Here is a 23853-nt window from a genome sequence, read left to right on the forward strand (position 1 = left end):
CATCTCTGATGAAGCTCATATGACCATTTCAGTTTGAAAACAGCAGTCTCTGGAAACACATGGGTAAACATCACTGTCATTTTATTTGGACAACAGGACAAGACACTTTTATAAAGTATGGGAAAATACAAATATCTCAAGTTTCACTGATGCCACGAGGCAGCTGGTTATGACAGATGTTTCAGGTGGTTTTTTTAGTAAAAAGGAAAGAAAATAGAATAGGCATTTAATCAGAGGACACCGAGCGCTGACAACACAATTGCAGGTTAAAGTAAAAAAAACAAAAAAAACCACTAGAGGCCAAAAACTATATGCGTTCACCACATAAAGATAAAAAGCTGTTAGAGATCCACAGGACATAACCAGATACATGGCTCATAACCAAAGGGGGCTCTTAGTTAACTGGACCTTACATTAGGGAGACTGAGTTTGATACACGATGAATGGACAGTTTCTTATACATCCCATTTAAAATAGCAACAGCAGAGGCTTTCTTTTAGAGAAATTAATGTCAGTTTGGGCACACTTCAGATATCACACCTGACGACTGTGATGCAAACCTTTTATAGCGTTCATGTGCAAATAAACGATGTCAGAGACTTTGTGTAGCTGTTCAGAAAGCATCGGTAAAGCCTTCTGTAAGGCTTACTTACTTTAAAGCATACACTTCTTCTACAGTAGCTCTCCACATTTTAGAGGTCTTTAGAATTTAGAAAGATAAATATATTCACATCTAACCCAGTACATTGCACATTTCAATTGCATTGAATAAACAGTGTTCATTTCAAGCTGTGCATATTCCTGAATTTACAGACTTTCTGAAGGGTTTTTCAGGTCATATAAAGGTCATTTAATCTAGTGGATTTGTGTTTTTCTGCTATTAGTAGACATTAAAACAAGTGATTACACTTATGTCCCCTTTGCTCCTGTTGGATAAAACCCTGCCCTTACGAATGATGCACGTGGAGCAGTTTGATTGTATGAAAACATCTTTGAGCCAGATCTCTGGGAGAGTTTCTGTTGTTTATGAGGGCATAGACGCCATCAGAGAAAAACAGGTTTTGGCCTTGCAGCATGGCCTTGGTATGGTAGCCTTTGCAATATAATATCATGCACTATCTGGAGAATTTCTGGGCTTTAATTCAGCAATATAATTCAGGGTAAAAGTGGACATTTGTAGTATTATAAATAAAAAAAAGAAGTCTGCTTCTCGGGTCACTTACTACTGAGGTTACTCCTGTTTTATCACAATAAAACCAGTCTGTATTATCTGCAATACATGCATAGTACATTCTTATACAGCTTTAACTATCTGGGGCTGGTCATGCTGCTACTAATCCTTTGGGTAGTGTGCTGCACTGGCTTAAATACTGACAATATTCAGCAGGGAACCAAAAGCCAGGAAAAAATGCTGTCCCTTTGGGGCATGAAAAGCCAAATACATCCGTTTGTAAAGTGTTTGAGCTGTGTGCTCCAGCACAATGTATTTTAAAAATGCTCAAAGCTAAGAAAAATCGGGTAAACAAAAACTACAGACTGAGCTGAGGATATTAGACATTGGCACAAAAATGAGCTGCTGGCACATTCAATACATAAATATCAGCCTTTCAAAGAAAAAGCTACACCGGTCAAATCCCGCGTCTGCATGGAGAATGTAAATCGGCCAGATGCTGTCATTTACCTGCCAATTCTGGCACATCTGGCGTTTGGAGAAATCGCAGCCGTCATTCTCAAGGCTGCGACAACCATGAAGCAATTCACGTGGCTTTACATACGGATTTAAGTACGACATTCATAAACACCAATAACAGTAAGAGCTATAATGCACGATAGGAGCTAACAATCACCCTAAAGACACAGTAACCCATTTAAACAGAGTCGCCCAGTAGATTAAAATGAGGGCGGGAACTACCGCCCTGTGTAATGCAGTGTAATCATCACTGTCATGGTCGCTAGACAGAGGTTTTTGTGTGTAACTGTTCACATCTGGAATGTTTCAGTGGAAAAATATCGTTTTCCTGGAGTGTTGGATTCTTGTAATAAACATGCAGGTCGAACGCATTACCCACAATTCACACTGTTTTTTTCTCTCCTCTAAACAGAGATTTAAAAAAAAAAACCTGATGACAGACTAACAGGGTTACATCTGCAGCTAAATAAGCACCACTCAAGGGCTTCTGCCAGCTTGTGTTCTTGTGCACAGGAGAAGGTGCAACGCATATCATATAGATAGATGTATTAGTGTTACTGTAAATTATAACTGAAATGCCCTTGACTAAAGGAGAGACGGAGTAAAACAAAACAGAATTGTAGCTATGATTGTTCCGAGGTTCTGGCAGGAAGTTTGTCTTTCACAATAAAAGAAATGAAATGAATATAAAGTATATACTTAGCTAACCCTAGAGACACCAGAAATAACTAAATATTAAAAAAAGACTCTCAGATTATTAAAATCTAATGAACATAAAACGGTAAAACTTAGGAGGTTCTGAGTGTAAACATCTAGAAGAAACAGAAAGTGTTGTTAAAAAGTGTTCGAATTCTTTTGAATTGTAGAAATGGTCAATTTCTGCACTTGAAGAGCAATGAGAACATTAATTCTAGGGCTGCCCCCCCAAACAAAGACTTTCTTAGTCGAGTAGAAGTTGCAATTATATGTTTCTCATATTAATTTAAGTATTTAAATGTGTATTTTAGGAGGGAGGGCTGAGAAAGAAAAGTGATAGCACAGTAATAACACTTATCCTATTATCTCAAAGTAATCCCACCCTTTAGATTTCCTGTTCATAATATGCAACTATCAGCCAAAGAGCTCAGGGAGTAGCTGTGTAAACAATAGTATCTGGCACAAATAACTGAGTGTCAGTGTCAATTAATCATGACTTGAGTCTTTGGTTGACTAATGGGGGCAGCCCTCGTTAATTCAAAACAGACACGTAAGAGAAATATGGAGAGATTGTATGGAGACAATAACAGACCTGCTTCAAACAGTATGGTCAGTTTTAGGCTGCCAGATCGGTGAGATTTAATAAGTGCCAGAAATGTTGGCAGTCACAGAGAAGCATTCAAACTCTTGTAATTGTGTGCACCTTCTGGCATCTTATGAGTTGTACTGAGCGTTAAACGCCACCGAGCAGGCCTAAAACAGACGACTGCAAACACTATTTAAATCAGGTCTGATGCAGGGAGGAGGGAAAGGTTAACTGTGGTGTGTTGTCTCCAAGAGATGTCACGAGTTGTGCAATCAGGATTCTCCTCGTATCCCAGACCCCTGGAGGAGGTGATGGGTTTAGCGAAAGAATCCAAGTTTCTCTCTAAGCCATTCCTCTGTGAGGTCCTCTGTGTTTCTGATCTCAAACACCTTGAAAAGAAAAGGAAGGACTATCACTTTCTCACACGGCTGTGGGGGAGTTTTCACCCATTTTTCTTTACAACATTGCTTCAGTTTATTGAGTTTGCAGGTATGAGTTTATGCACAGCTCTCTTAAACTCCCACCCCACATTTCCCTGCATTTCAATCTAGTTAAGGTCTGATCTTTGACTGGGTCATTGCAACGCCTTGATTCTTTTCTTTTTCAGCCATTCTGTTGTAGATTTGCTGCTGATGTTGGGATCACTGTCCTGTTGCGTGACCCAGTTTGGGTTAAGCTTTAGCCGTTGAACAGATGGCCTCACATTCGACTCTAGAATACTTTGGCATACAGAGGAGTTCACCGTGCAGACCCACTGACTGAAAGGTGCCCAAATCATCACCCCTCCACCGCCGTGCTAACAGCTGGTACAAGGTGTTTGTGTGTCTTTCTGCCTAAAGGATATTGTTCCAGACGTCTTGTGATTTCTTTAGATTCTGCTTTGCAGACATAAGTTGTGCTGCCATGTTCTTTTTAGAGACAAGATGCTTTCTCCTGGTAGCCCTTCAAAACAAGCCATACTTTTTCAGTTTTCTCTGATGAACATTTGAAATGCATAGTGAGGCCTCTATGGACTGAGATGTAGCTCTTAATTTATTTGCAATTTTTCTTAGCATCGCATGCTCTGATCAGATTTGCTGCTATCAGTTGATCAAGTGATTAGCAGCACTCCCCACTTACTCTGTGTGTAGGGGAGTACTTAGTTTTTCACAAGGCTACACAGACCCTGTGAAACTTTCTTTTTCATATGACTACATTACATGGCACATGGCAATCTACACAGCAGTTCTTGACATATTTCAGTTTGGACCACAGTGGTGGGCTGCACTGCGCGTCGATAGATCTATGCAGTTAACACAACTGATAGAAGTAATTCAAATTTATACTACCAGTTTATTTAATTTTAAACATTAATGTGGCAAATACAAGAATATAAGAGCTGCACCAAATACACCCATGACACTGGCTCATTTCATGAAAAAAATATCCCAAATATGGACAAAAAATATTCTCAACTACCTCCTCCTTTAAGTTGATTTTTTTAAATACAGTGTTTTAAGCATTTCTAAAAATTTACAAGGTCTCAAAGTCACATGGATTTTTATACATTTTAATTTGTGTTATTTCTTTTTGAGCCCTCATAATTTCATAGGTAGAGGAAATAGCCACATTACATTTAGAGTGGGCTATATCATTTCACCAGTTTGATGTCAGCAAAGTGACATTAAACTGGTGTATCATAAAAGTCAAGTCAATTTATATATAAGCACATTTAGAAACAACAGGGATTGACCTAAGTGCTATACAACTAAATTGAATAAATCAGAAAAGGAAAAATACAGAAAAATAGAAAACAAATAACACAGAAACAAAAGAAAAATATCAAAACTCAGTCTTATTTAAAACCTTTACTAACCTTGGTCAGCTCGACAGTCTGCACCAGCTTGTTTTTGCTTCCTGCGTACATCATCTGCTGCTCTGGTCTGCAACCTGCCAAACACAAAATCAGCAACTTTGACAAAAGTTTAGCAAACAGTAGTTACCTAAGTTTTGCTCTAAGTGTACGTATATTTAAAAAGTAATCTCAGAGAGGTTCATACCCACGGGGCTGGAGAAGATGAAGCAGAGGGGATAAGACACACGCCCGTCGTCATGTTCGTACTTATAACTGTAGACGATAAATGTTCCTGGTGCTAAGGACTGAAACTAACCAACATAGATAGATCACATGTAAGACAAACCCACCGCCTAACCGTTCCATGTGACATATAGGCTGCTTACAACGATTATAATTCATTTTATGCTGATAAAATATTGTTAAAATAAGATCTATTCAAAGGATATCTTGGCTGTCTCTCTGGCAGCTCGTCCTTTAGATCATCAGGAGAAATATCCTAAAACAAACAGAAAGAGTTCAGTTGACATTATCAAGAAAAGCAATCATCTACTAACATCCAGCACCTGGCAGGCTGTCAGGTCAGAGCTTAATGAGTTCACCGTCACTTCTTTCAAACCATACACTGCTATCTAATTAAACATTTAAATTTTAAACCTGATTTTTAAATATTGTTGAATGTATTTGAAAGATAGAGTAATATAAAGCTCACCTTATGCTCTTCCTCCAGAATAACCAGCTGCTTGTCTTTATCAATCTTCACTGAATGGTACAACAAGAACATAAAAGCTGCATTAAAACAGTCACATTTTACAAGCAGTTGTTTAGTGCTTCAAAAATGATGATGATCAAGGGGGGAAAAATCAATATTTTGGGCTGCAAAGCTCTAAAACGTGACCGTGAGTCTGAGTCCATGTCGTGCAAACAAACGGCTAATCCCATTTGACATTTTGATCCAGAGATGGATCAGGTTTGATACACACAGCCTGCTGCATTCGGAGGCAACTCATTCTTTCCTGCATACAGAACAGCAGCTACCTTAAAGTTGTATCTAATACCAGGAACATTTTCTTTTGTGCTATATTTATAACATTTGACTTTAACTGCAACAAACCACAGAGAATTGTACAATCCATGTCAAACCACAGAATGCTCACAATTACGTTGTAACCACTGCTGATTGAACTGCTGCCCATCTTGGCGAGGACACTCTTTTTTGAATCTCAAGAGTCACACAAGTTAGCAATCTAGAAGCTCTACGAGTATTAAAAGCTCCCTAGTGGAAAACAAAAAACGAATTTCAAGTTACTCCGATTTTTATGACTCAGATTAAAAATTCAGGAGAGACACTGCTCAGAGTCTGTGACTTACTGATGATCGCTGCATTGTTGGTCTCCTTCCGGAAACGAAACTCCTTCAGCTTTTTAACCAGATCTTCATCCACTTCACACACTACCAGTGATTCACTCTGATCCGGTGTGGGAAAACAAGGCAATGGAAACAAATAAATGAATTTCAAATACATTAACAATTTAATATACAAGTCACTCGACACACAAATTAAACTGTATATTACTTCTTTGGGGGTTGATGCAAAGTTAAACAAAAGTTTATTATCTTTATTTTTTATTTTGTGTGATAAGCAGTTGACATATTAATCATTCAAGCATTTAAAAGGGCACCTATGAAGGAATTACAGTCAACTTAGCAAAGAACTATCATATATCTACAGCTGATGAATGGTATTTTAAAGAAACAGGAAAAGAATCCACCAAAGACCTGTAACTCAAGACCAGAGATATGCATCTGGCCCTTCACCTGAATCCTCATACTTTTCACTCAATCCTGATCAGCAATGGCCTCAGTGGAAGGGCAACTGTCAAGAAACCATTTCTAACAAAAACAGCTACGGTGGAGCTACGGTGTTGGTGATGTTGTCAAAAGTGTTAGTGTCAGATTTTGATCCTACCATCTAGAAATCAACTGATATGCAACAGCTGATTTTTTTATATGACAATGATCCCAAAGGAACTGTCAACATTACTGAAGCAGTGTGGGATCATCATGGCAGAGAACAGAAGAAAAGGCAGGCAGATTTCAAAGAAGAGCTTTGAATAACTTTCAATAACCCTGGAGAACTATTCCGAAAATTACTGTTGTGGGATTTCTCTTTAGTGTATTGTCCTGTAATGTATTGTCTTGCTTTCATGTTACTTAGTTTAGTATGGGTTGTGGGATCTCTCTTTAATGTATTGTCTTGATGAAATGCCTTCATGTTACTTAGTTAGTATTAGAGATGGCACGATACCACTTTTTTATGTCCGATACCGATATCATAAATTTGAATATCTGCCGATACCGATATGAATCCGATATAGTGTTTTTTAATCAACAAAACTGTTTTTTAAATATCTTGCTGCATTTTGTATAAGTTCATACTCAAGTTTAAAACAACAACTACACTAAAGCTATTCTGTTATACCTGTATGCAAAAAAAAAAAATTTCATAGTTCAGCAATACTGATCAATCTAATAAACTTAAACCTACACCATCCTCCCTATTCTGGTATTTTAAAGAGTACTTAGCATAAATATTAAGCAACCTAACTAATAGGGCTCCAACTCCCAGCAACAACAAAAATAAATAAATAAAAAATAGGGAACCACCCCTCACGCTCCACCTCATGATGCTTAATCGACGTAATCAACCTTAATTTGATGCAGTGTGAAAAAAAATGCACAGAAATCAATTATTTTTCAAGAAATATTAAATAGATTCAACATCTTTCTTCAACAAAATTGCAGACTGCACAGATGGTACCTTCCCAAAGGAAAAAGTACTATAGCTTACTAGGGTATATATATTAGACTTAATAGTTACTATATACAGTAATTGACTTCTATTCATTTTACATCAAATTAAAACTTTGGGTGTCAGATAATTATTTATTAAAAGCTAGACATTTTAAATGAGAATAAGAAAGAAAAGTATGTCTTTGTGCCCCCTTTTCCCTGTTCATGCCCTATCGGCCCCCCTGGCTAAACTTTGCTAGATCCGCCCCTGCACAGTTACCAGCCGTCAGCTAGAAAAAGATCCTCGAGTAGAAAGTAATATTAAATACATTCTAACAACAGCTTATCAAGCTTAAACGTGCTGCTGTTGTTCAGCCGCTGGTTTCCTCTTTCTGGTGCAAAGTGGGCCAAAAGCAAACTAGAGACACGACTGGCGACAGAAAAGCCGATCAGCTGATCGTTAAGCAGTTTCATGATTGAAGTAGCAGCAAGAAGAGGCAGTCGCTCCATATATCGTTTGTTAAGCTTAATGCAGGAATGCTTTACATTCAGAGATGGACTTACACACTTGCTTTACTTCTCTCGGGGATAACTTTGTCGGAGATGAAATGCCGGGTTGCTAGCGAAGCTCCACATGCTATCCAGACCACAGGTCCCGCATGCCACAGCCGCTCTATCACGTGATGTATACTGCTCTGACGTGCTAACGTTCTGAGGTGAGTTACGGCGTGTTGCAAGTTTTGTGAGGTGCTTTCGTGATATTTAATGGATCGGATTACATTTTTTATTTTTCTCCGATATCCGATCCAGTAATTTAGGTCAGTATCGGACCGATACCGATACGTAATATCGGATCGGTCCATCTCTAGTTAGTATGTCTGGTTCACACCTCATTCACGCTGGGAAACAGACGGTGAGAAACTGGTGAATGTCTCCCAGGATGCGGAAGCTCACACAGGAAGGCTTGACCCCAGAGTGGGGGAGATTCACACAGGTGATAGAGAGTCTGTCTGTTTAGAGCCAAGGTGTGAACTGCAACTGTAAAAGCCTTTTGTTCTGTGACTGTAAAAGGACCTGAACTGTTCATTGTCAGAGACGACTTTCAGTGCCCCCTGACTGACTTCCCTCCTTAGGCATGAGATAGCTGAAATAAAGGTGTTGTTACAACTCATCGTGTCTGCAGGCTTTGGTAATTAAAATTTCCACAACAGTACTAAAAGAAATCACAAGAAAGCTTGGCTAAAAGAGTTCAGACTGAAGAATAAAGGCAGTATTAAGTATTCACATAATTAAGTTCATTAGAATTGTACAAACTCTGTTTTTGCCTTACATACTGTAATTTCATGCATGTTTGCACATTTCAATAAACTGCCACACACATTTCACGTTTCACAAAACATAAAGACATGAGGGGGGCAGCCTAAAGTACTGTAAAGCAAATATTCTAGCAGCGCCATGATGAAGTCAGAACATTCATATATGATTGACTTTTTCCTGATGTGAGGTAGATGATTTTATATAGTCAATGATACTGTGGTTTAATAGTTCCAGACTGCCGGGGGATTCCCATGATGCATGGGTCTGCTGGAGGTTTCTTCCTGTTAAAGGGAGTTTTTCCTTCCCACTGTCGCCAAAGCGCTTCTTATAGGTGCTCATATGATTTTACCTGTTGTATTATTGTAGGGTCTATCTTACAATATAAAGCGCCTTGAGGCAACTGTTGTTGTGATTTGGTGCTGTATAAATAAAACTGAATTGAATTGAATAATGAAGTGGAAAACAGAAAACACCGCTATTACTGCACTGATGTGATATTAGTAACAAAACACAGTTGCAGTAGTACATATAAAGAGCATCTTACACACTGTGACATTCAAGCAGAAAATGAAATCAGCAGAAATTTTACATTCATCCTAATCTACTGCTATATGTGTTAATTTTAATTAATATTTGAAGACAGCTTATCGGTAAGAAAGACAGCTGCAGAGTCACAGATTGTGGCTTTAAGTGGTTTTCATGCAATTTACTACTTTGTCATAGCAGCTATATCCTGAATTAGTGAGCCAGGGTAAAAAAAAAAAAAAAAAGAACAAAAAAACCCACCAATGCTGGTGCAATTTTTTGTTTTGTGTAAATATTTCTGTCATGTTTACAGTTCCAACCTCAAAACGGAAACTCCATGTTTTGGATTTAAAAGATTTGTACTTTCGTGAGGAGCTTCACGTCTTCTTGACCTCTGCTTAACTTTGCTGTGTCTTTGTGAGATATGTTATCCTGTGTTTGTGTATAGTAGTGTAATAGAGAAAGAAAGGAAAAAATTATAAAACAGAGGCTTTTTAAGAACACCGAATAATCAGCATGTCTCTTCCTGCAAAAGTCCAATATGATGCACAGGATTTCATCCAAAAAACAAATAAATCGATTAAATTAAATGAAAAATCAATGCACCAGCCTGAACAGGATTTCATTTCTCTGAACCTTTGTCACATCCACACACAACATTACATAACACCATCATAAAGACATAAACTCTCCACAAGTCTCTTCAGACTCTCTGAAATCTATAATTACACCTTGGAGAACAGATGGCTGGTGGGAGTCGGGATTTCACTGAGCTCAAGGAAAGATCTTCATAGATTAAGAGGAGGCTGGAGTGTCTGTCGCTGCTGGGACTCTTTAAAAACAGGATGCATGGGGAAGGGATTAGGGACAGCCAGGACAATGAAAGCTGGGGATGGCCAAAGGGTTACTTCTGGTTCAAATTCCTCCAGTCAATGACAGCTAGCTCATGAGTTTGGCTGCCAATTCAACCAGGAAATGAGAGCCAGTTAACTTAAACCACCAGTTAATAATGGACCCGGTGTGTTTATGCAGTAAATCAGTAACACTGCTCTAATGAAGATAGCTGAACTGCCATGACACGCAGCGAAAGACCCAGAGGGAAACGAGATTCATCTGGACAAACAGCCGAGCTAACGTTAAGGCAGCTCCCAAAACCCAGACGTGTTGAAGCACATCAATGCAGACTGCTGCATCAAGCCACCCGCGCCCAGCTGCAGGAAGTGCAACAGCTTCGCCTTCAAAATATAAACATGCACAAACTTGCTCTAACCTCATACTAAATAATGTCTTGTTTTCTTCATTTAAACACCTAAACTACAAATGTTTAGTTGACAATTAAAAACAAAAACCAAAGAAACGTCACTTCTACACCTCATGAACTTAAACTACTCTTTTTTTTTTGCCTTTTCTATTGTTATTATTAAATATATTGCAATGTTCTCCTGAATTATAATCAGGCTGCTCTAAAATGTCCTTGGAAAGGTTTCAGTTGAATAAGTTAACTGAGACGAGGGAGAGAGCGAGAGAGAGACAATATTTCTCCCATACTGGCTTCCTTTGATTGGCTCCCTGTTAAATCCAGAATTCACTCTCAAACGACTTATTTACTTGTGGTTCCCAAAGTTTCTTAAAGTAGAATGGGAGGCAAAGCCTTCGGCTTTCAGGTCCCTCTTCTTTGGAACCAGCTACCTGTTTGGAATCAGGAGACCGACATCCCGTCCATTTTTAAGATTAGACTCTAAACTTTCCTTTTTTTTTATAAAGCATATATGTAGGGCTGTATCAGGTGACCCTGAGTCCTGGTTTAGTTAGTCTGCTGAGGGATGCACTGAGTATTTCTTATTCATTCACCTCTATTCACTCTCTCTGTTTATCCACCACTTTGCATTTAATCATTAGTTATTATTAATCTCTGGCTCTCTTCCACAGCTTGTCTTTTGCCCTGTCTCCTTCCCCTCCTCCCAAATGATCATGTCAGATCGGCTGGCCCTCCTTTAACTTGGTTTAACTGGAGGTTTCTTATTGTTAAAAGGGAGCTTTTCTTTCTCACGGTCACCAAGTGTTGAGGTTTCTTTCTAATATTGAAAAGTCACTAAAATATAAAGTCCCTTGGACTAATTTTTGTAACTGTTATTGTATTTAATAAGTGGTATATTCAAGAAAGTTAAATTTTAATCATTGAGTGCTAAAATTAAGACTATGTGTCTTACAAATTCATAATTTAGTGGAGATAAGCACCACAGTGAAAACGTACAAAGCACAAAATAATCTTGATCCAAACTGGATTCAGATGTTGTGTGAAAATAGAAAGACAACGTGTGAATTCAGAGGGAAAGGTCACCTGAAAAAAGGAAAAAAATAAATAATAAAAATATTTTAAAAACAAAAGATGTATATCTGTTAGAGGGGTAAGCGTGTAGAGTAACTGGAATAAGGACCTAGTATTGTATTATTTACAACGTAATTATATTTTTTTTAAAGGTAAAAGAGAGGTAATATTTAGTTTTGTCCTAGTTTATTTTTTATTCTTAATACTTAGTGTCAAAATCTAGTTTTAAAAAGTGTCGAGATTTAGAATATGCAGTACATAAAGGTTCATCTTTCACCTTTTCGGCCATTTGTGCCATTTATTTATTCGTTTAGATTAAGAAATGCTAATAATGACCCAAATTAAAATATATTTTTCAATTTATTTTTACGGCACAGCGTTCTGGGTTTTTTATTTTGAAATTCATGGCAGGAAACGCGTCACTTATGCTACGGCTGACTTGACAGGGTGGAACTAATGCCATGCTAGCAGGCTAAAGCTAGCCAATCTGCGACCTTACTTTTTCCTCAATAAACTCCGCATCTGCCAACAGCACACGATTAAAACGCAACGACGAAGCTCGCAGCAGCTCACTTGCAAAGAAAACCGAGTAACTTACCATTGTTGTGGAGTTAATAAATTCCCCCGGAGCTGCAGCGGCTGTTCTGAATGGTAGGGACGCTTTCAGTGTTTTTTCGTTTTTTTCCACCTCACATCATCTTGTGACTGGTTTGACCAATCCCATACAGGCGCCCCCTCCTTCAAAAGTTTCCTGTAAATCTGTGCTCAGTCTAATTTAGAGTTAAATTTGAGTTTGAAATCCAGCGTCTTACGTTAAAAACACTGCTAAGTCATTTTTAAACGACTCATACTCGTTACTATTTAATAACAGTCGATACTTCTGCTTATTGATTCCCACCTAGGCTGTATTTCCTGCTGGGACATCAATAATGTTTCAGTGTAGTTAATTCAATATGACCTCAACTGAGAAATGATTACTTATGCTTTTACTTGGAATGCATGATTAGAACCTTCAGAGTATTTCACTAAATTAATTTGGTAATTATTTTAAACAAAGTGAGATTACTTATTCTTAAAAATTATGTTAAGACATGACAAACAGTGTTTGGATGAATAAAAGTGAGGCTTTCAAACTGTAACTAAAAGGACAAGTGTTCTGTAGTTTTATAGAGGGTGGTAGGAAATATTTCCTTTATATTAGCTCAGCAAGTCTGTGGCCACACTTCAGAACAATATTCATTATATAAAAACTATTTCCTTTTATGTCTACAGGCTCAGTCTCTTCAGAGTGTAATATTATTAATCAAAGTATAATAATAAACTATTATTAATTTATTATATTTTAATGTTATGTGGAATATTTTAATTATTTTTAATCAAAGCTGAGTACCAGATTCCACACAGTTTCCGCTAAAGCATAACATCAATTTTTTAATGCTAACATTGAGTTGTTTTGCTTTGTGCGCACATATACTAGAGATCCCGGTAGAGCAATTGAGACCCGATTTCAAAATAAAAGTGATCTCTAGGTTAACCAGCACATTTACATGAGTCCAATATGAATCCTATAATCATGAAATAAATAACAATAGAGAAATAAAAATTATTTTAAAAAAGGTGATATTACAAATAACAGAAATATTTGAATATTACACATAGTAACTATAATCACATTTAAAAAATAACATTTAATGAGATGTGTACGGCAATTACAAGTAAAACCACTGTCCAACAGACTAATTTTAAAATTAAAAACCAGACTGACGTCTTCTGTGGAAACAGAAAACAGTAATTTTGATTGACAGTAAAATTGATATTTTGTAATATTTGCATTTCTGTAATGTTATGTTTTTTATATGATTGATAACGTGTTGGTTAATGTTAAACTCACGTTCGCCTTAAGATTGCTTTTGTTTTGAAATCGGGTGTCAGTTTCTCTTGCCGTAGAACTTAGTATATACACACAACGCAAACCAATTTGTGTGCTGGTTTGTGCTCGAAAGCCACCATTTCTTACCGTAATTCCTAGAATACATACACATAACACAACTGACGACATTTGTCCCCTAACCTTTAGACTAGTTTTCCTCTGGCTCTCACTGTGTCGTCCCCAGCTTTAGAAGGCAAACCTGACACACCTTAACAGGCTGACACGGAGTTTTAAAGTTATGTCTGCAATCGTGTTTAGTTAGGGTTAGTTTATTGGTTTGTTTTAGGTATGTGTGGTCGTGATGTTGAGGGGTTAGGGAGTAAACTGTACCAGCGAGAGCTCTTACAAAGATAGAAGGCGACCGGCTGTCTGTGTGTTTTCCAGCCTGAACGCGCCCACCCTTCACAATACGTCATCAGTGAAGCGCGTGTGCGTGCCTCCTTTTCAAGAGTTGTAGTTGTGAAAGCAGATAAATCGTTAGCTTCTACTTGTGTACCTCGGCAGGCTAAGTTAGCGAGCTAACTGGTTCCCACAGCTGAAGAAATCCTCGCTGCTACCCGCCGTCTTTCTTTGGAGAGGAGTCCATCTTCTAGCGAGGTAGCATCAAAATCTAGCTTTCAGCAGTTTTTTCCTCAGGCACCATGAAGCTAAAAATAAACAAACGAGCCAGCGTTAACTAACAGTTAGCTGCTGCCAGCTAGCTCGCTAGCCAACTCTAATTTAATTTATGACAGTTTTTGTGACTCTCTGCCCTGATTTGTAGCCTGGACTCAGTGTAACATCTGTATGTCTTGCCTTAGTAATCTTTCATTGAGCTGGAGTTTTGTCAGAAAGGTTTTTGAGGATGGAAATATTGAGTGTGTTGTTACTCAGAGCCTTTGTGTGCCACCACTGTTTGACAACTTGTTATTGTCAGTTGTTATAACTACCTAATAAAGCTTGTCTCTTGTTTTGTTGTAGATCATGGATGATTTCTCGGTGAGTTCAAACAAATACACATTTTATTTTTATTATGTTCAATTAGCTTACAGTTTATTGTACAAGTCACTTCCTTTTACTCTTTTATAGCTAGCAGATGCCTTAGGAGATGATACTACAAGCCAGGCTAAGAAAATAGGCAACAACAACCCATCTGCCCCCACTAGCAATCCTGCACCTCCTTCAAACCCAGGATGGCCTAGTTCAGCTCCTGGAGCCCCCACCCAGCCCTCTGCTCCACTCGACTACCACGGTGGATCATCTGGCCCAGGGGCACCAGGGCAGTTTCCCTTCCCTTCAGGTCCTGGAGCACCAGGGCAATACCCTGGACCTCCTTCAGCACCTGGTGGGTTCCCCCCTGGTCCTGGGATACCTGGACAATATCCACCTGCACCAGGAGCTCCAGGTCAGTTTCCTTCCGGCCCTGGAGCTCCTGGGCAGTACCCTGGGCAGTATCCACCAGAAGGAGCTCCAGGACAGATACCTGGAGGCGCTGCTCCTTACCCAATGGGACCATTTCCTTCGGGCCCCGGAGCTCCCCCTGGCCCTTATCCAAGTGTGCCTTTCCCAGGTGGCCAGCCAGGAGGCAATGGCATGTATGGGCCAGGTGGTCCAGGTGCATTCCCACCTGCAGCTGGACCTGGTGCTTTCCCTGCATTCCCCAGCGGAGGCTTTCCCCCGATACCACCCGGTTCTTGGGGACCACCAGCAGGTGGAGGCTTCCCAGCTGCCCCTGGTCCCTTTGGCCCTGGTCCGGGGCCTATGGGTCCATATGGTGGGCCTGCTGCCCCAGGAGGGACACTGGTGAGTACTGGTACTTTAATGCAATATTGCTTGCTGCATTTTCCTGCTTGTGTGCTTCTCTGGTGTGCAGTGGAGCATCTGGTGTGAAATTCTTTTAGAGTAACATAATCCTGTAAGTGGTGGATAAAGGAAGTTAGTCTTATTTCTTTGCTGCTGAAGGAGGGTTAATGTATTTATTTATGTTTTTCAATAACGGCGGAATTGGGATGATTATTTCTGTCTCTTTGGCTCTGCTGGGGTGCTAAACAAATATAAAACAGAATAATACAGTATTCAGAAGCAGTTCTGAAAAATGTATTCTTGTCTTTCAGCCCAGATATAGGCCACCGTATTAAGCAATGAGCAATGAACTCAGCTTTTCAGTTGGACAAGGACATCACTTCCAGAATCAACATATGGTTTGATTAGTGCCAAAGACTCAATATATACATAATATTCAACTAAATTGCTCAATGTATTGTCTTAATTAAGTGCAATATGATATAATTTACACTTTTACTTGACCCGTGTTTACGGCATCATGACGCCTTTTATGATCTCTAATAAAATTATGAATTGATCAAAACACACTTGTAAGTTGTTTCCATGATAATAATAAATGGGGTTTTTTTGTTTTCTTTTACTTTGCTCAGCTGTTGTAAAAATATAGTGAATGTACTTTTCTGTCATTGCCATGACCCGTCACTGCTACTTGTGTAATAGTGCTGGAATAACCGAAGGATATAATGACTCACTTGGGTGTTGCTGTAGGAATGTGGGCAGGGTCAAAGTTTTGAACAGTGCTTAAATAAAATTCTCTATTATACGTCATTCGGCATGCTGCTGTGAATTGCCAATTTAAGACTCAGTGATCAAATGTTTTATATGTGCATATTTTTCTTGGAAATCATAGAATTGCATTGTGACACATAAACTTAATATCTACACTGAGAACAGTACATATATTGTCACGGTTTAAAATGGAAGTATTTCTTGCAGATGGTGCCCTACGATCTCCCTCTTCATGCTGGAATAATGCCGCGACTTTTAATCACAATAATAGGGGAGCCTCTTCCCTGTGCAGACAGGTACAGTAATCATCCAACATCTGTGCCTGCTAATAGCAATCCGAAACCTGATTCCTTCAACTCATACTTACATAATAAAGGGGACCTAGTATACTTATTTTCAGCTCCAAATGTTTATTCTTGGACGCTTCTAGAGTAGAATAGTTCAAAACAATCCTTATTTGTCATGTACTGAGCCTTGGTATAGGATAAATCTATTTTAACACCTTAAGCTTCTGATTGGCTACCCCTGTTTGAACAGCAGGTACCTTTATATGACCATGTTATATGAAGTGAAGTGTAATAGGTCTCCTTTAAAACACATCTATGATTTGCACTGTGGGAATACTCTTTAAAATGTTTACCACCATATTATGTTAAACTGATTAGCAGCAGCATTTCTTTCTGCTAATGCTTTGCTTATATGGGTTTTTTTTGCAGGTTCAATGTTGACTTTATCAAAGGTCCAGACGTAGTCTTTCACTTCAACCCTCGTTTTAACGAGCAAACAGTTGTTAGAAACTCCAACTTAGGCGGATACTGGGGACCTGAAGAGCGGGAAGGAGGGTTTCCATTTGTTCAGGGACGACGTTTTGAGGTAAGTTAGTATAAAATCTTTTTCTTTTCTTTCTTTTTAAAATTAGCTGATTAGATTAGGGAGATGACATTTAACAGAGCCCTTGAATTTAACCAAGGATTTTGTTCAGCTTACACCAGTATAATTTTTCCTTCATGTCAGTGTGATATGGGCATAAATGAGCATGTTTATGCACATTTTTATGTGGTAGAGCTCTGACTTCAGTGCAGAAAGTGAGGCTTTAGGTGAGGAAGAAGTGGGTGGTGTAGAAATAATGGAGGACAGAGACATAAGGAGAAGGAGTTGATGAAAATATGATGATGAAAAGATACAAGTACAAATGTTAAATGGGGAGATAAAGCATACTATGCACGTTGCTGGACTCTAGCCACATACTAGCTACGTTCTGTCAGTCTACCAACCAATTAATTAGCAACTGGTGTCCCCTACAGCTGAAGATCCTCGTGGAAGAAGACATGTTCAAAGTGGCGGTGGACGGCACACACCTGTTGGAGTACGAGCACAGAGTCGGTGGCCTGGAGGAAGTGAACCTCGTGCGAGTGTGCGGAGACCTCGTCCTCTACAGCGCTGCCCCGAGCATGATCTGAACCCACGGCTGAAGCACATGCTGTACAGGCGACCTGAGTCAAACTTTACCACTGTATTTGAAATCCTTTTTAAATACTTGGTCGCATTGCAAAGCGCAATCGTTGCCTACCTGGCACATTTGTCACAGAACAGCTGTACGCCATAATCCTTTTCTCTTTTTTTTAATAGTTGCTCCAATCCAATTAATTTGGTCACATATGAGAATTTTTAGTGGTAAAAAAGTTTAAAAGCATTTAAAATAGGTATTTTTGGGAGAAAAATTAATTTATACTTAATGAAAAGATTGTAGGCTAAGAAGAAAGGCATGACAAGTCCCAAACATTTCAAATATTTTCCACTGGTATCTTGTTTTTCCGTTTACATGTAATCATTCTAAGTCTCTGTAATTGCATGAGAGTGTGATGCTGAAAATCATTTCTTTTTTATCTGCTGGCCTGCAGACGTGCTGTACAGTGGAACAATGATGAGGTTTCTTAAAATGCACAGAGTAATATAAAGAGAATGTGTACTCAGGCTGGAGGGTCAAGAAAAGATTTAAAGAATTATGATTTCATGTTGAAGTCAAAACCCTGATGGTAAAAAGACATATTAAAGGCTGGTATTAAAGAAAAATGTGGAGGGATGGGGTCTCTGTTTGTTGCCAGCACTGACACTGTTGAGGTTATAAATTGAAAGGAGCAACAAACAAGAAAAATGACTGATGGAAGAAGATTGTTTACTTCCCCTGAGCTTCTGACGTGCACTTATAATAAATACAGGTTACCCCATGTAGTGTTTCTGAATCTAAAGCCAGGGAATCAGTTCCTGTGTTACTGATGGTGTAAGTTTGTGTGTTTGACTGAATTTATATATCGTGCCCCCTGTGGTGCAAGTGCCAGATTCTGATGTTAATAGATTTGACTACAGTTATGCCACTCAGTACAAAATAAAAACATTTCAACCTTGGACACTTTGCTTACTTATGCAACTCACGAGGGACTCTTGTATGTGTTGCATGTATTTCTTGTGTCTTCATGGCTGTCTTTGGGCCACACATTGCAGATCATGTTTTGGTTGCTACTGTATCTATAACAGGATTTAGACCAGAAACATCCACCATTCAAGATGATTTTTTACCTAATTTCTGAGATGAAAAACTCAAAATCAAATTTGATGTTTTTCACAGCAGTAACCGCCATTTGTGTTGAACCTGATTGAACCTTAATGACAGGGTGCCTCATGCCGTGGGCAGAAAGACCATCCAGGTTAACAGTTTTCTGGTATTTTCAGTGCTGCTACATAACCCGAGTGAGCTTAAGTTTCAGGGCACAAACTGATAGCCAGACGTTCTCCTTCAGGATTTCCTGGTAGAGAGCAGAACTGTTACTTTAGGGGTCACCACAGAGATCATCTTAACCCTCTACATATCTTCCTTTACTACATTCATGAACCTTCTCTATTTGGGTTTTCTGCCATATTCCATGTCCTTTGTCCCTCCTCTTCTCCACCCACTTCTCCCTGCCTGCACTTTGTTCTTAAGCTCTCTTGTGCACCGTCCATTGCTTTGGATGGTTGGCTGCAGGTATTTAACTCATCCAACTTCACTACCTCTATCCCTTGCAGCTTCACTGTTACACCTGTCTCCTTCTCGTTCACACACATGTATTCTGCCTTGCTTCTACTCACTTTAATTTCTTATCACACCAGAGCATACATCCACCTCTCCAGACTCTCTTCCACTGGCCTCCTACTCTCAGTAGGGCTCACAATCTCATCATTCACAGAGCCTGCTACTGGACTTCATTTGTCAACCTGTCCATCAACACTGCTTTGCACATCACTTTTATTCGTGGAAATCTGTACCAGTACATTTTCCACTGCCTAGCTATCTATACAGGTATGTCACCAACACCCTTTCCACTCTTTACATCTGTTCTCACTTCCTCCTTACTAATTCTCTTCACTCCCTGATTCACTAACTGACCTCCATCTGCCCTCCTTTCTCTTTTATGTCTTTTATTCATCAACTCCTCAAAGCACTCCTTGCACCTCCTCAGCCCATTCCCTTCACTCATTAACTCTGATATTGAGTATTTTTTAATAACTTGTCTCTGATTTGCCTCCCTGCCCTGTAATTCGAAAATCAGCCTGGAGTTCAGCCTCTTGCCGTCAGGGGGCACTGTTACAGCTCTGTCTGCGCCGGTGGTGGCCAAAAAGCAAATCGAAACTCCTCAATGAGTTCACCTTCAGATACATAGTTTGTCCCTCTTCTCTAAAGATTTATTTTACCAGGTTGACGTTTGGACACAATGAACGGCTCTCTGGACACTTCTTCCAAAGTGGAAACCATAAGGCTGAAGCGAGGACCGGCTGGTAAGGAGATAATTAGTGGGACTGTTACCAGTGGATAGCACCACTAGCTAGCTGCGAAAGCTAGCAAAAATCATCGCTGTCAGGCTGTGCTCAGTGTCCTGAAGCTAAAGGCTAATTTGCAAATAAAAGCGACCAAACCTCCGCGTCGTTGTGGCGTAAATGGAGGAAGTAGATTATCGAGGCCAACTGAGTATTAGCAGCTGCCTTATTTGCAAAGGAAAAGCTGATTTATGCACTTTGACCCAGTGTTAAAATCTTTAAAAGTTATCGGCCCTATCACGCTGATGGACAGCTCGTTCATAGACACCAGTGGTTTATTTATTTTACAGACTCGCTTACACTCGGTTATGTAACATTTTGTCAGGTTGGTCTTGCTTTTAATCTGCTCGTCTAAGTAGCAGTGCAGCTTTGGAAGATTTCCTCTTGAACTTTGATCTACTTGGATAAATATTATTGATTGGGTCAGCAGCTGCTGGTCTGGTGAACCTGATTATATACTGATTACACTGTGTTTTCTTTTGAGGCTTGGGTTTCAATATAGTTGGGGGCGTGGACCAGCAGTATGTGTACAATGACAGTGGTGTATACGTGTCTAAAATCAAAGAAGATGGAGCTGCAGGCCAGGACGGAAGACTACAGGAGGGCGACAAGATCCTCTCGGTAATAAAAGCGTCATGTTTTTGCTTTGGACTGAAAAAGACACATTTGAAGAGATGTCATGCATTCACCATGGCCTTTTCTCTTAACAGCTCACTAATAGAAAATGAAACCAAATATATGCTGCAGAACGGGTTGGAAGTGAGCTTTTATTTATTTATTAACTTTAATATTTCTAGATAAACGGAGCTGTGCTAGAAGGCCGGACACACAAAGCCGTGGTGGAGCTGTTTCGGACAGCTGGGGAGGAAGTGGAGCTCCTTATACAGAAAAAGGTCAGGAGTCAGGAGCTACACTCTCAGATCAGAGAGACTGACTGCTTGTTATGTGGTCTCAGTAGCTCTAGAGCATTATTGTTTCAAGCTTTATGTTATTAAGACAATTTTAAAATTAATTCTGAATTTCACTGGTAACAAGAGTAGTGGTGATGTGCGAGTGTCAGCAGGTTTTTATAAACAGTCTCACTGCTGCAAGCTAAGGAGGACGGAGAGGTGCATCATGCAAAACAAGTCTGTAAAAGTTTATAGCTCTGCTGGAGGAATTTAAATTGCTGATTGCCCTTTAGCATCTTTTAATGTTTCTTGAATTCAAAGTGAGAAATAAGCAAAAAATAAGTCTGGCAATGCCAATACAAACAAAAAACACCAAAACATAAAGAAGAACTGCTACCAGTTAGTGCAGTACAATGCGCCTCCAAGCGTATCAGATCCTTTCTGTTAAAACTGTTTCCTGACGGTTATGCAAATCAGTGATGTCATGAACATACCTGTAGAGATAAGCATCTTTAAACTGCGCGTGAGAGTTTTACTTTCCGTCGGTTGTTGAGCTTAAAATAAGTGTGCGTATGTGCACGCATGTATAAACAACCACAGAAGATAAGTTTTCTCTGTCCACCACAAACATTTGTGTCAGTATCCCCTCAGTGCAACTTTAATCTTTGCTCCTTTTTATGTCTTGCAGGAATCCCACCACATGAACGGCTCCACAGGCTCTGAGTCCGAACACCAGTCTCCTGCGTCTATTCTGGGATTACTGGCAGTGTTAACGGGAGCTGCCGCAATCCTCTTTTACATTTACAGGCGGCGCGCTTAGAAAGCGCAATGTCTGTACATAATTTTTAGGATCAAAAACCATTGCTAAATGCCAACTACATGAGAGAGGGAACAAAATGTGAAAAGTAGATCTTGTTTTTGCGATTAGCAGGTGCTGGTGTCACTGATGAGGTCCCCCCCCCACACACATACGTGCATATTTTGTGATTAATGATAGCTTTTTGATACCCCTCCTATGCAAAAAGTCTTACCACAGAGATGAGATAACTTTTATTAGGTAGCTTTACGATGGTAAGTAAAAGAAGGGTGTATACATTCCTGCTGCTGGACTGAGTTTCTCAGGCAGAAAAAAATGGCTGCTTGTATATGCAAAACTATTTAATCTTTGGATAGAGTCTGACTGCTTGAACCTGATCATTATAAACTGAAAGAGTGTTTAGGTTCAGTCACTTGTAGGCATCTAAGCCTCCATCATTGAATGGGGGATCTCTCTGAACTCTACCTTCATGCTTCACACACATAGGTTTGATTTTCATTTTGAAGTGTTGCACAGAATTGTGGGAGGAGCAGCACCCTAATGTGGTGTTTATCAGGAGCTGTGGCAACTGATGAAAGCAGTTGCTGTGATAAAAGCTCATAATGGACTTTTTTTTTGTGTGCCTTTTTCCTGTTTGCAAAGAAACGGAGGAGATTGCGTTGCTTCATTTTGCTCTCAAAATGAAAATCAGACCCATCCGCCCTCACTGTAGCCTGTTAAAAGACCAGAACCTATAATGAGCCAGTCGTCTCTCTTAAATGTTTAAAAATAGACATCAGATATATTATTACATAAAAAAAATATTTTATTTAAAGACTTCTGGTGACTGAAATTTATTGAAAACCTTACTCAAGCAGGAGGAAATGGTGTATTTATTGGGGACTGTTTTCAGCTGCAGATGAATACACATTCAGTGTTCTAATGAGCATTCCAAGTACAGGAAGTTGTGTGTGGGATTAACATTACTTGGTGCAACAGAGCAGCTGGATGACAGCGTAGAGCCCTGTGGCTCAGACAGCTAACCTATGAGAAGATGGGTTAGTGAAATCACCTAATATTTGGTTATTAGTCTGTGACACTTGTCCACAGTTTGGTAATATGAACTCAGTAGTATGAATTTGGTACCTTAGAAAAAAACTCTTGGTCAGGCCACTCAGGGTGAACCGCTGATCTGAAATCAGGCTCATTTCTTCAGGCTGAAACACTCATCTTATTGCGATTTGAGGCCAGTGTGTATAAAGACACTAAACCTCCTGCTGAGCTTGAACATAGATGAACATACGAAAGAAATTGTTTGTATTTGTCTGACGGACCAAACAGCAGCTCGACACTGAAACGCAGCTAAGAAACGATTTGCTGTCAGCCTCTGTAGATGTTTTTACGTTTCTTCTTGCACTAGCCACAATCATGCAACTCCTCCATTAAGGACCATAGTGCAAGTAAAGAAGAAGTGAATCGTGTCCACTGTGGTGGTGTGTGGTCTGTAAATACATTTCATGTTGCTCTGCTGAGTGAGACGGTAGGATGTAAAGTATCTCAGAGAAAGAGATGTGAAAAGTGTAATAAAATATGCAAATACTGTGTGTTTGTCATCCAGCAGGCAACTATTAAAATTCATGAAGAATTAACTGGTGTGTGTGTGTGTGTGGGGGGGGGGTTGTGATTTTTAGTTTGGGGGGTGGAGGTCGATCTTTAAGGCAAGTAATGTTTTACTTAAGTGAATAAAAACAAGACGCTAGTGGAAGATTGCACAAAATAAAAAGTACTCAATAAGGAACGTCAGAGAGAACTGCAAATTCAGGATGTTTAGAATTGTGAGCCATTTAATTATAAACTACAATGTTGTGTTTAGCTTTGAGGGTCAAACCTGAGGTGACTTTAAGCAGGTGAATTACTAATTCAAGGGGGAGGTTGAGTTTTAATATATATATATATATAAATATATACGTTTAAAGCAAATATAGCAAGTTAGTATATGTTTCATCATCATCTGCATGTGTATTAATTGTGCTATCCTATTTCATGTAATCCTCTCTGTAGA

General features: G+C 39.3%; 3 protein-coding genes across 4 annotated transcripts; 2 read left to right on the forward strand and 1 right to left on the reverse strand.

Moving 5' to 3' along the window:
* Positions 1–64: 64 nt before the first annotated feature.
* On the reverse strand, positions 65–12519 carry gmfb (glia maturation factor, beta). Its single transcript, XM_086273911.1, has 7 exons — positions 12369–12519; positions 6178–6274; positions 5519–5568; positions 5254–5305; positions 5012–5092; positions 4828–4901; positions 65–3361 (listed from the first exon to the last, which is right to left on the reverse strand). Exons 1-7 carry the CDS (start codon positions 12369–12371, stop codon positions 3290–3292), a joined length of 429 nt encoding a protein of 142 aa, XP_086130037.1. The 5' UTR covers positions 12372–12519; the 3' UTR covers positions 65–3289.
* On the forward strand, positions 12192–18659 carry lgals3a (lectin, galactoside binding soluble 3a). Of its 2 annotated transcripts, none has more exons than XM_086273909.1 (6): positions 12192–12421; positions 14661–14678; positions 14769–15482; positions 16461–16549; positions 16970–17126; positions 17558–18659. In XM_086273909.1, the coding sequence occupies exons 1-6, from the start codon at positions 12419–12421 to the stop codon at positions 17711–17713; spliced, it is 1137 nt and encodes a 378-aa protein (XP_086130035.1). In that variant the 5' UTR covers positions 12192–12418; the 3' UTR covers positions 17714–18659. The 2 variants fall into 2 exon arrangements, with proteins under 2 accessions (XP_086130035.1, XP_086130036.1); XM_086273910.1 differs by lacking the exon at positions 12192–12421 and adding an exon at positions 13829–14297.
* Positions 18660–19862: 1203 nt separating this feature from the next.
* synj2bp (synaptojanin 2 binding protein) lies at positions 19863–23440 on the forward strand. The gene is made up of 4 exons (XM_086275041.1): positions 19863–20066; positions 20590–20726; positions 20903–20998; positions 21684–23440. The coding sequence occupies exons 1-4, from the start codon at positions 20003–20005 to the stop codon at positions 21813–21815; spliced, it is 429 nt and encodes a 142-aa protein (XP_086131167.1). The 5' UTR covers positions 19863–20002; the 3' UTR covers positions 21816–23440.
* Positions 23441–23853: the final 413 nt, after the last annotated feature.

This window comes from Aulonocara sp. 'chitande type north' Nkhata Bay, linkage group LG19 (assembly GCF_057382095.1).
Source record: "Aulonocara sp. 'chitande type north' Nkhata Bay isolate Kocher_YH1m ecotype deep benthic linkage group LG19, A_spYH_male_GT1.1, whole genome shotgun sequence".
NCBI classification, from domain to species: domain Eukaryota; kingdom Metazoa; phylum Chordata; class Actinopteri; order Cichliformes; family Cichlidae; genus Aulonocara; species Aulonocara sp. 'chitande type north' Nkhata Bay.

Bases quoted from the DNA above. Each gene is read 5' to 3' on its own strand.
- lgals3a (XM_086273909.1), top strand. The intron at 15,483-16,460 runs GTGAGTACTGGT...TATTTCTTGCAG, and splicing joins CTGCCCCAGGAGGGACACTG to ATGGTGCCCTACGATCTCCC. The intron at 17,127-17,557 runs GTAAGTTAGTAT...TGTCCCCTACAG, and splicing joins TTCAGGGACGACGTTTTGAG to CTGAAGATCCTCGTGGAAGA.
- gmfb (XM_086273911.1), bottom strand. The intron at 4,902-5,011 runs GTATGAACCTCT...TGTGTTTGGCAG, and splicing joins CATCTTCTCCAGCCCCGTGG to GTTGCAGACCAGAGCAGCAG. The intron at 3,362-4,827 runs GTTAGTAAAGGT...TTTCTTTTCAAG, and splicing joins AGACTGTCGAGCTGACCAAG to GTGTTTGAGATCAGAAACAC.
- synj2bp (XM_086275041.1), top strand. From the start codon at position 20,003: ATGAACGGCTCTCTGGACACTTCTTCCAAAGTGGAAACCATAAGGCTG. The intron at 20,067-20,589 runs GTAAGGAGATAA...TTTTCTTTTGAG, and splicing joins GCTGAAGCGAGGACCGGCTG to GCTTGGGTTTCAATATAGTT. The intron at 20,999-21,683 runs GTCAGGAGTCAG...TATGTCTTGCAG, and splicing joins AGCTCCTTATACAGAAAAAG to GAATCCCACCACATGAACGG.